Below are 12,131 nucleotides of genomic sequence, written 5' to 3'. Positions count from 1 at the left end.
TCATCTGTACCTGGAAGCTACCAGATTAACCTTAATTCTCGCATTTTTATCTACTTACAGTGAAAATTAAACTTCTGTGTAATAGGAAGTTTACGTTGCTTCCCTTCCCTTCAAGGCTGATTGCCATCTGGTAATGCTAACTGGAAGATACATTTTGCTTTTTCTTTTCAGCCATGATCTGTTCACAGGAGGACCCACATTGTAACAGCAGTCTTTGGGCTCTCTGTAAATGGGTGTTGCTGACATTTTTCAAATGCAGGTGTAAGTAGCTGTGCTGTATTTTTTTTATTTTTTTTTTTTAATTCCTGTAACTTCAGACCACCAACTTCTTTGTACCAGTTATTTTGTACAAATGCATGCTTGATGGTAAGTAGGAGTGCTGACACAGGAGGAATGCAGAGCATCCTTTTCCAGCATCCCTATAGGTGTCTGGAGAGGAGCAGAAAAAGCAGTAGAACTGTAAAGCCTTTGAGATGGGTTATTTCAGAGAGATAGGGAAAAGATGGCATTAGATTTGGGAGTCTTTATGTGACACAAATCAATTTCCAAACAAAAATAGGGAATAAAGCATAGGAGAAACTTCTGTGACAACCCACAGCAGTTTGGAAAATTGCATTAAGTGGCAGTTTGGAAGGATGCACTTGGAAAGAAAGACTGCTTGGTTTTGTTTTGTTCTGGTGACCTGAAGGGTGGAATAAAGAGAGTATGCTTGTAAACTGTTAGAATGCTCTGAGCTGGGAGGAACTAGACACTTGAGAGAACCAGATCTGGAGTTGCAGATGAACTTTACAAATAGGAAAAATAGTCCCTTAAAAAGGGGTGTGGATTCAATAAAAGCGATTTGAAATACTGCATTTAAGCGGATCAGCTGCCTGATACAGGATGCAGCATAGCTGGATAAGCAGTAGCTCTGGAAGAGGTTTGGTGAGGGTCAATCAAAAATGTTATACTGCTAGAAGGAAAGAAAATGTCTTGCAGGGATCTGTAAGAACTGTAATCTGCAGGACCTGAAAAAAATCTTTGTACCTGCACAACACTGGTAAGGAGCTAGCTGGAGTGCAGAGCCCTGTGCATTGCACACACGTCAGCAGGGGTGCAGGCTGACTGGGGGAGCAGCCTGATGAAAGACTTGGAGACTGCTGGGGTTGAAAGTGAGTGGTTGGTGTAGGCTAGAGCAGAGTGGTTTGAGGAAGGTGGATAGATCTGACTGCAGCCTTTAAGTATGGGCCCTTCCACAAAGAGGTACAGAATAATTCCCGTTCTGGCGCTCTGGGGTAAAACAAGTTTTAGGCTTTGGTTGCAGGAGAAACAAAATTGCAGTTGAAAATCAGGAAGAGCCTTAGAGCTGCAGAGAGAGTGATGTGTTGAAGTCCCTTGTCTGGGAAATACGTAATAGGTTCAAAGAAAATAGATGAGGTTGATCTGTGTAGGCCTAGGGGTAATGTGTCGCTCTCTACGTTGTTCTAGACTTGATTTTTAGGATCCTTGTGTGATGTCTTCCATGAGAACACATTCTAGGAGTGCTTTGTACATAATTCTGCTTTAAAACCTCTCTGTAAAGGCCAGCTGCTCCAACACTGCAAGGAGAAAAGCATTGCCATTAAGCAAAACTTATCTGATGTACTGTGCCAGGGTCAATGTTCAAGGCAGGTTGCAAGGTTGTGCTTCTCACGGACTCAGTTAGCAATGAAACTTTTAACATTCCATTAGCCTGCAGAAAGGAATTGCAGATAAAGTATGCGCAGAGCTAGGCTTTGAACCGCAGTGAGACAGCTTGGCTGCATGAGCACCTATCTGTGAGACCTATCGCTGACTTGTGGGCTCCAGCCTCCTTTGTTTTCCAGTTGAAAACATGCCATTTCCATGCTGTTTGGTGGTTGTTTCCAAGCAGAAAGTGTTGACTCCAGCAGTGAGAGGGACAGCCCCCTCCAGCACTGCTCTGTACCTGTGTGGAAAGAGAAGTGTAGTGCAGCACTGGAGATGGCAGGATGAGCCATGCAAGCCAGCCAGTATGCCTATTGCTCAGCCCTGGAGCAAACTGCTTTAGGGCAAACTGTAGGGAAGATGGAGCACTTGGGGTGGTGGATGGACAGTGTTACCAACATCCTGGTGGTTTGCTTTTCTGGAAGGTTAACTTGGAATGTGCAAGTCTCTGTAGGGTAGATGTAGAACTCGTAGCTTAGGCATTACTAGGTACCAAGTCTGCCTCCCAGTATCCCCCTTTTCTTAAGAGAGCATGGCAGTAGAGGTAGACTTGGAGCAGCACAGGCTACTCAATACACATTCTTAGCTCTGCTGTGTGGACACAAGGATGAAGCCCAGAGCTCCACTCCTTCTGCATCCCACTGCTGCATGGCAATTCACACTCTGTGGGCAGTTCTGCAGCCCAGTCTCCTGCCCTCCAGAAGCGGGGCAGACGCCGTGGTGGCTGAGGTTGTATTGCATATAGGAAAGCCATGCAAGGCTCTGACAAGAGTGAGGGTCCCTGGCCAGGAGAAGGCATCTGTGTGCATGTGCTGAGTGGGATGGAAAGCAGAGAGCATTTTGTGCCTCAGCTCTGTGGAGTGACAGGCAGTGAGTAATCGGGGCCAGCACATTTCTGAATGTGCCTCCCCACTGAGTTCCTCTTGGGGGGGTGGAAATCTGCTGCTTCATGCAGGGAAAAGTTATGTAGACAGGCTGTGTTTTGGTGCCTGGTTTTGTGCAAAACATGGAAATCCTTTCCTGCCTGGTCTCTTTTCATTCTTTTTGCTGTCAGTCATTGCACATGTTACCAGTGTCTGTGGAAAAGACAGCACAGTCAGGGTACAAACCTACTGTGGCCTCCAGTATGTGAAAAGTTTAAAGATTTTCACATTAGATCTGCTGGTGATGGATGGGACATACAGTGCAGTCTTTAAAACCAGAAACAAGTCTCTGCTCTGGAACCTCTTGCTGCTGTCCAGGATTAGAGGCCACAGTGAACTGCATTACTGGTGCAAATGTGAGCAAGGCTTAGGTTTGTGCTGGAAGCCTTGTTTCTGCAGCACAGTTCAGCTCGCTTCAGCAACCAGTGAGAAGAGGATTTGTGCAGCATGCTTAGGGTAGGTTCATGCAGCCTGATGCAGTACCCAGCGTGCTCTTACGTGCATCCCTCCAAGCTAGGATGCAGAGACAAGGTGCAACCCAGCAGACTCCAAACAGCCAGGTGTAACGCAGGTTTTTCTTCTGTATTTAAGTATGCTGCACTCAAAACAGCTAGGTTTGTTGCACTGCAAGCTGCTGTTAGGTTAGCTAGTGTCAGATGACAACCATTTACAGTGTGCTCCATCACAGCATGGCTTAAGTTGGCAACACAGAGTCAATCACATGCCAGCAGCCTACTGTAAGGGGAGGGGGAGTGTGTGGGAAGAAAGGGGAAGAAGATACTCGTAATAAAATCTTTTAATGATTTATTTTTGATACCCATTTTTAAGCCTTGGGAAGTACAGTCCATATGCTTTTCCCTCCTGGCTGTAGTTGGCAAAGAAGCTGACAAATATGGTCCTTCAGACTCCATCCGTTTTGCAGGGAGCCAGAAAATACAGCTATATTTAGCATGTTACTAAAGCCATCAGCAGAGTCTGTTGCTAGGTGGTGATTCCCTGGCTGCAGGCTCGTGTGCCACCCAGGACAGGGTGGGAATGTGCCTTCCCTGGGGTCAACACCCATGCTAAATTAACAGCAGCAAACTGTCCAGTGACACCAGAGTGGCTGCACTGGTTCCAGCAGGCTCAGCACACCGCTCGCTGACACAGGTCAGTCTGTGAGCACTGTGCTCCTGCCAGACAGGTGCAGTGACCTGCTCCAGCTGCTAGGATGATGCTCTATGCTGCAGTGCTCAGCTTGGAGAGTGTCTCAGCAGGTCTGCGTGCAGGACACTGCAACTGTCCTGGGCCCTGTGCTGGACACTCAGTGTGCTGGAGCCACAGCCAGTCACTGCAGCAAAACTGTGCCTGCTAACAGATAAAGGTGCTCACCTGAAACTTAGGGGCCTGACTCCTGTTATGTTTCCTCATATGGTATTCCTAGGCCACCCAGGTATAAAATAGAGTTGTCCTGATTTGTCCCCAGCCTAGTGTCCACCCAGCAGATTTGCTGCCCTGTTGTTTTCCCTTGCTGTGTTGCAGCTGGTACTGAGAAGTGCATAGTGACAGGTCCTTTGTCCTTCTGGCAGCTTTCGTGGAGCTGAAATTGGTCTCAAAGAGTGTCTGTGTTGCTGAGAAGTACTGAGAACTGTGGGGGCTGCGATGGAAGCGTAGAAGGGATCACCCCTACCAGTGTTGGGAGTTCAGAGGATACTAGAAGTGCCTATCACTCCAGTGCAAGAAATCTTGAAAGTTGTTTCATAGCTGGATGTCTAAACTGGGAACATTTTGTGTCAGTCATGTCATCAGTTCCTAAAATTGTCTGAGAGATGGGGAACCTAATCTGATGTTACAGATGGGAACCTGACTCAGCTGTGGCTTCATTCTGGTGAAATGCAGCAGTTGATTGATGCTCAGGATCAAAATGATGGTGAGGAGTAGCTAAACTGAAGGTGTGGCTTTGAATCCAAGTGAAAGGGTGATTCATGTAGTCTTCATGGAGCTTTAGAAGGCCCAACTGGGAGCTGTGCTGCACTTCACAGCCTTTGCTCTGCTCTGCACAGCTCTCCGTTCCTTGCAAGTACCCAGAATCAAAGAATTCACTGTGTGGGCAGTTTTCTGCTCACAGCTCTGTCTGTGGGATCAAGGCCTTGTGCCGTATGTTGGTTTTTTTTGGTTGGTTATAAAAACATTCTGTTTGTAGAACCCCCCATTGGAATTAAACAAACTTTGTTTTGAGAAAAAAGTAGAACAAAGCTTCACACCAAGCTGGGGTGACCAGTATCAATGACATGCAAGTTTTCAGTTGGAATAGCAAAGTCCTTTCCAAGTGGAAGAAGGCCCTGTAAGTATTGTTTACAAAAAATAGCTCTTTTTTTAATCTTCTCTATTCCTGCAGTGTAGAAACATCTACACAGATTTATTCCAAATTTGGTAGAAATTAGTGTTTTCCCAATCCAAAGCACTTATGCCAGGTTTCAAGGAGGAATTTCTAAGGCTGATGTGCAAGCCCTTGAAGGCTGGAGTTTAGAATAGAGCAGCTGCCTGGCTGTTGACAACCCATTGCACTTCTACTCCTGATCTGCAGCAACCTGTAGCAGCCCTGCAGAAGGTGCTGCAGATAGGCTCTGAGCCTGAATGCTGGACTCCTGTTGGGTCCCAGCTGATGGGAAAGGCTGTGGAGGGACCTGATCCCACGCAGCTGGAAAGATGCCATGAGAAGGATGACCCAAACCTACCTAGTGCTAATTAGTCTTCTTCCAGATTAATGTGGTTACCTTGTAGTAATGCTAGGTCCAGCTGCATAGTGCCATTTTACCCTCACTTTACACAGATGTTAAGAGAGCATCTGGTGATGAGGATTCATGTCCTCAGGGTCTGCAAGCAGTTAACTCCCTGCTGGGAATCTGAGGCTGTTGGATTGCTGAGAAGCCAAAACAATAGCATTAAAAAGCCTTAATCTTTTTAAGTTGGGTTGTCAGGATCCACTGGGCTCTTCTAGGATCAGGGCAGAGTTTTATTCTCCAAAGGCAGGCTGCTGAAGTTTGGGAGTGTTTGTTCCTTGGCCTAGTGGGTTTAGCTCATCCCTTCTTGCATTTAATTATTTGACTCTAAGTAACAACGGGGAAGCAGGAGTTTTGTTTAATTCTCATCTCCTTGGAGCAGATAAGAGAGGAGCCCGTTTCTCATGATATTCCATCCCACAGCCCCTTTCACACTCTGCAGCCCTCTCCCCAGTGAAGCTGCTCATAGCCCCAGAAGAGGGTCTAGAGGAAAGCACGCCTAAAGTTTGGAAGTGTCAGGCTGCTCTACAGTGACCTGCCCCTCTCATGACATGCTGAGGAGCCTTGTTGGGGTTTTAAAAAGAGCCCCTGTAGTGGGTGTCAGTGTTGGCTGTGTGCAGTGGTACTTGGACTGTCCAGTGATACCACCTGTACGTTTGTGCCGTGGTTTGGGGTCAGGGCCACCCCCAGAACCGTAACAGACGCTCCCTGTTAATCCCTTCCTCCCACACCCCGAAAGAGAAAGGGAATAAGGGAGAGAGACTTATCGATTAGAAAAGGAAACCAGCTTTAATACTACCACTAATAATAATAGTAATAATGATAATAAAATGGAATATGTACAAATATATACAAAATCAGTGTTGAACCAGACTCCCTCCAGATGACGATATGTCACCATCACCCCCAGCTGAGAAGCAGCCCCCGGCTGGACTCAGCCACAGACAGCAGCTGGGTACAGGAGCTGGATTCTGGGACTCAGTTCAGGAGCACACAGCTCAGGATCATAGGCAGAATGGATGAAGTCCTCCTCAGATGCCAGCCACTGCAGCAGCAGCAGAAGAGAGGAAGAAGATGATGGAAGGGCTTACCCCTTCAGCTTCTACTGGCTTTGAGGGCTGTGGGATGGAATACCCCACTGGTGAATCTTGGGGTCACCTATCCTACCTGCTCCTCCCCGCAGGTGCGGTGTGCTCTCTGCCCCCCTCTGAGTGGGATGCCAGCTTGACAGTGTCCTTGGTCTGCATCCCAATTCCTGGCAGTAACTCTAAACATGGAGTGTTATCACTGTAGAAGCAGGTAGTTTATGCTGCTAACTTCAGACAAGGCAGTTCATTAGAAGAGCTTTAGCTGACAAGTTAAAATCATTGAACAGAACCAGCTCTGTACTACCCCAAACCAAGACTGTACAAGTCTTAAAAATTCCCAGGGGAGCATCCTGGATGCAGTCAGGAGCCCATCCCAGGGAGTTGCCTCCAGCCTGAGCCCTGGGTACAGTGGTGTGTAATGAGTGTAGCCCTGTGGATCTGGTTATGGGGTTACAGCTCTACTGCACATCATCCTGCTAATGGGAGCAGTTACATGGAGTCACTGATGGGCTCCTTTTTGAAAGCAAACTTAATTATACTGAGGCTGAGAACTTGGTGTCCAGCCCTTGACAGGAGTGCCTGGGACAGGCAGGGTAATGGATGGTCCTGCTCCTGTGCTGGCTGCAGGAACCATTATTAGTTATCTGTCATGTAAGAGCTCTATGGCCCCCAGGTCTGGCCAAGTTTTAATAGGCTCTGAATAGCTCCAAGGAATTTACTTCCCTAAAAAAAAAATAAATGTTAAAAATCTGTGTAAAAGTTATTTATAAAACTTGAGCATAAAATCACGTCAGATGTTTTGTGTATGATGCCTCTGTTTCTTGAGGCAATACACAGAGAAAGAGGAAAAACCCCCTGATTTTTTCAAGAATTATTTCATCTTAATGACAAAATTCATTACTAGTTTTCTGTGTTCCATGGACTGTTGGTATTTATCTTCTGATGTGAAAGCAAGGCAGAGTTTATAGATTTTTTTTTTTAAAAAAAATGGTCTCGTTTGATCTGAGGTGAACTATAACATTAGTGATGATTTGCTTCTTAGGGAGCCACTGTCTTACCCAGTGCTTATGTTTCTGGGAGAGGGCAAGTAGTCAGTGATGCAGCATACTGTGCACAGATGAAAGCGTGGAGGGGGAAATTGTTCCAGTTCTTCCTCCTGTGAATACCACTTCTCAGCATCTCGGGGTACATGCATGCTGAAGATCAGAGGTGACGCCCTACAGAGCTGCTCTCTTAATGCTTTACCCACTGCAGCTGGGGAAGTGGTGGAGACAGTTTTGTTTCTTGCTGTCTGGTTGTCAGGGCCAATTAAACGGTCTGGCATTGGCACGGAGACGAAAAACAACCCACACAAGAAAATGGGGATTTTTTGTTTTGGTTCGGGAACTGTTGCTGCTAGTTTCTCAAAATATTGGTATTTGTCTGATTTTGTTTGTTTATTTTTTATTATTATTTTCTACAATCATTTTAACATCAGGAAGGCTAACTTTTGGGTCTAGCTTGATGGTATTTGGTTAGTGTTACTGCAGGAGGAGTCCTGTTGCTCTCTTCACCTGAGATTGGCTTGACTGTAGAAACATCACAGAAGAGGCGCAGTAGCTACCAACTGCCTCCACCTAGATGATTGTGTCGTTACAGTAACCCAAACAATCCTTAATTCAGTCTGTCTACCCTGAGTGCTACATTCGCTGAAATGCTGTTTCATTGTGTTTTTCAGGGCCGGTGTACCCGAGAGAACTGCAAATATCTCCACCCTCCCCCACACTTAAAAACACAACTTGAAATAAATGGCCGCAACAACCTGATCCAGCAGAAGACGGCCGCAGCGATGTTTGCTCAGCAGATGCAGTTCATGCTGCCAGGCGCGCAGCTACAGCCCATCGTAAGTTACAGCGGCCGGCGGGGCTCAGGCCCACACCTCCCCTCCTTGTTTGCTCCTGGGGGCCTGGCCTGCCGCGTGGGCAGGTGGCCGTGCTGCACAGGGTTGGGATCCGCCTGCCAGAGGCACGTCTGATGGTACCTCTGCCTCTTCTTGCAAACTGTGGCTCTCCGTTCCTGTGACAACTAAGGAGCTGTGAAATTCAGGGCATCAAGTGGAAGGGTCTTGCCACCAGGAAAGATTTGCTTCTCTTCAGATAGGGAGGCAACCCTGTGGGAGACAAGTGTTTGCAGAGCAGGTAGTTTCAGAGAAGCCTTCACTGCCTGTCTGTCTTTTTGCCTATCAGTTAAAACAGGTTTTCAAGCTGGAGAACCCTGTTAGGCCAGGGAGAGAATGGCTTATGTCTGCTGGTTGGTGTGTCTGGGAGGGGGTGACATTTGTCAGCTGAGTTTAAGTCTATTGCTTTGTATATTTTGAGAAATTTCAGAGGTCTTGAACCAGCTCTTTGGTGATGACATAAATGAGTGCTGTGTTTTTATCTGAGAGCTTAATTGGGAGTTCTTTTCCTGGGGTAGCATGCACTTGTGCAGTTGTTGGGTGAGATTCCTTGCGCTGTGCCACACAGGAGGTCTGGCTGGATCCCTAGGACAAACTCTTCTACCCCGAAGCTGTACAAGTCTGCGAACCCGCCTGCGCTTGGCCACCTACAGCACCTGGCTTCCCTGCCCAGATGGGACTTCAAGCGCAGCATCTGTCACCCTGGCTTTGAAACGTTCAGGTGTCTGTGGTTTATTCTCACAAGAAACTGGTGAAGGGTTCTCCCTTGTTGGAGTCCTTTGTGCTGTTTGGTGCAAGATGATGGATCTGTGTTTCAGCAGGGAAAGGAGACCAGTGTCCCTTCATAATGGTGCTCTGCCACCGTGCCAGGGTATTTCCCTAGTCTGGTACGTTCCTTCTGTCTTGTGAAAGCTCTTCCACATTCATCCTCAGTCTGGTCATCCTGTGTGTGTTAGCAGTTTTATCTTCACCCTGCTGTATAAGCTAGGAATATGTTGCTTATTCCTCGCATTTTGAAGATGAAAAAGCGAGACAGAAGAAAAAAATGGGCCACAGAAAAAGTCTTTAGTTGCTCTGCACCTTAAGCTCTAGTTTGCCATGATCTTTGTCACTCGTTTTGTGGAGTTTGAAAGTACATGCACATCAGGAGGAAATCCTGAATTCCCACAAAATGGTAGCACTGGTTTCCTACACCTGTAAGCAAACCTTTCCTGTTTGGGGTTTTCTTCTGTGGGGAATTCTCAGTGGACACTCTTTGGCTGGCTATTCAAAACATCTTTGGGATTTCCTCTTTGGAAAATTCCCATCTTCCCATTTTGCAATCTTGCAGGTCCAGTTTACTCCTGTAATTTCACGCCTGCCTTTTAAATTGCTGCTGAGACTGAATCTGTGGGTTTCTCTAGTTATTGCTCTCATTTCAGAGGTAACCTTATCTGATAAGAAAGTTCCCTAGTTTCTGAATTGTGCCATGTGGTAGACATGGGGAAAGAAGAAAAATTTAAACTTTTTCTGCAATGACTGCTCCCTTCTTGCTTTCCCACACTTTACTCAGAGTAAACGAGCTCTTGTTCTAATTCATGCTGCCCAACTTGCTCCACACCAATTTCAGGACAAACAAGAGATTGCTCTTTCAACTGCTTTTGATTTCCTGGAGATGCTGCCAGTAGAAGCAGGCTTTGAGATTTTATTTTTTTTTTTTTTCTCTAAATGAGAAGGGTGGGGCCTCCTTCTGACTACACATGAAATTCTTCAAAGCAGAAAGTATTCTATCAGATGCAGCAGCAGAACAAATCCCATGTGATCAGAAAGCTGATCAACGGGATGCCTGCTTAATTGGGATGCTTGCCAAAGATGAGGTTTGGAACAGTGTGCTTAATAGATCCAAACAATAGCTGAATGCTTGCACATTTTAAAGTGCATTTGCACCAGAGAAAAACCCAAAACAACCCAGCAGACCACCACCACCACCAAAAAAAAAAAAAAACCAACCAAAACAAAACCCAAAAAGCTTAAGCATGCTTCCTGAAATGGCATTGAATGTGTCTATGAGCTTGCATCTAAACATTCATCACCAGATCTTCTTGCACCACCGCTCGCATACAGGAAGAGCTGATCTTCCTGTTGAACTGAGAGCCAGGGCCCTGATGATGGCTGTTTAATGAAGGTGCTGCTCGGAGAAGAACTGTGTCCCAGGAGGGCTGCCTGCTGCACGCTGCTCCAAGAAGCCTACTAGGTGTGAATTAATAGTTGCTAGCATGAGCTTATTTCTCTGAAGTCTCTGGTTGCTCTCTGATGTTGCTGCTAACTGTTCAGGCAAAGCTGAGAATCACATGTGTGTTTGGTGCCTGTGATGCAGTTTTAAACAGGCTGCTTCACACAGCACTTGTTTTCAAGTCAGGCGAGGACATGGAGCAGAGTATTTGCTCAGCATGGTGTTATTGGTCTGGGAGAGACCTTGGAGAGACCATGTAGGTGCCAAGTAGAGAGACCATGGTAAGTTTTGACTTTTTAAAGTCCAAATTCACCTGGACTGCTGGCTTTAGTTGAGCTGTGCTAGAAGCTCTTTGCTTCTGTTAGACTGTGTAAAAGTCAGGTTGAAGGTGGATAGCGCTGAGCTCTGATATTGATACAGAGAGCCAGTTTTGGTCAGTGCTGTGTCTGGTTTCTCATATAGTCACTTTGAGCTGTGTGTGTGCCAAAGTAAGACCACCCAAAAGGTGCTGCACCCTGAGTCCATCCATTCTGTTTTAACCCTTTGCAGAAGTGTGAGGCAAACTTTTTGAGCTGGCCATGGAGGTACTTCAGCACAGGCTCCAAACTGGCCTGGTGGAGCAGGGCAGTGTTCTGCATGGTGCTGCTGTGTTAGCTGTGTCTGAACAGGCAGCTGGATAAAGCAAGGCAGTGTTGACACACCTGCCTCCACTCCTGGAGCCCTGCAGTTGCATCTGCTGCTGCCCTGGGATGTTGCTTCCCCTCTTTTTGTTTTCAAGCTCTTCATCTTTTCTTCCTGTCAAGGTCTTTTTAACCAGGACTCTCTTGACAGCTGAGTCACCCATCCCCCTGAAGAAAACTCAAACTTTAACCCAGCCCTGCACATCCTTCTGAGGCCACAGGACCCTGCTGCCACCCCTTGGTGCTGATAAAGGAATTAAGCCATGGGGTGAGCCAGTGACACTTGAAATAAGTGCTGGAGCAGAATTCAACAGGTGTTTTGGGCATGCATGTGTTCCACGCAGCAAAAACCTGATCTGTATCAGCCTCTAGTCAAAAGCACTCTAGGAATGAATAAACACACATACCCTGGCCCACCTGGGAGCTGGTGTCTGCCAAGAGACAGTGCTGTGGGGTGTTAACACTTGACTTTTACACTACAGCAGCCCACAAATGAGATATCCTTTGAGCTAGGAACGTGTCTTTGCGGTTTGATTGGGGAAGCTAACATCTGTGGTGGTAGGTAGGTGGATGCTTTCGCTGGTTGGAGTTACTCCAGTGCACTCAGTCTTCATGTTAGAGGGGTGGTTTTGCAGCCAGCCACGTGCAGTTGCATTGGAGGGAAACAGGTTTTTGCTTTTACTGAACAGCATCGATTATGTTTTCAATACTGGGATCTTCATCCTTGTCAGTATGAGATGTTTCTCTTCTATGTTTCTGTCAACAGACTGTAATAAAAGCTGCCACTGCTTCTCGTGTGTTTTCCATGTGTAGCTGTGTAGCAGTG

The 12,131-nt window shown here is 46.6% G+C and overlaps 1 protein-coding gene across 1 annotated transcript in view; it reads left to right on the top strand.

Moving 5' to 3' along the window:
- Nucleotides 1-12,131, top strand: part of LOC103768969 (muscleblind-like protein 3) — a gene marked incomplete at its 3' end in the record, with an annotated part of 48,506 nt that overhangs the window by 20,335 nt on the left and 16,040 nt on the right. The window contains exon 2 of the mRNA XM_008936136.1: nucleotides 8,195-8,359. Within this exon, the coding sequence (XP_008934384.1) occupies nucleotides 8,195-8,359 (165 nt within the window). The remainder of the gene's footprint in view (nucleotides 1-8,194; nucleotides 8,360-12,131) is intronic.

This window comes from Merops nubicus, unplaced genomic scaffold (assembly GCF_000691845.1).
Source record: "Merops nubicus isolate BGI_N331 unplaced genomic scaffold, ASM69184v1 scaffold12262, whole genome shotgun sequence".
NCBI lineage: Eukaryota > Metazoa > Chordata > Aves > Coraciiformes > Meropidae > Merops > Merops nubicus.
The sequence above is the reverse complement of the archived record's forward strand: the minus strand, read 5'-3'. Positions and strand labels throughout refer to the sequence as shown.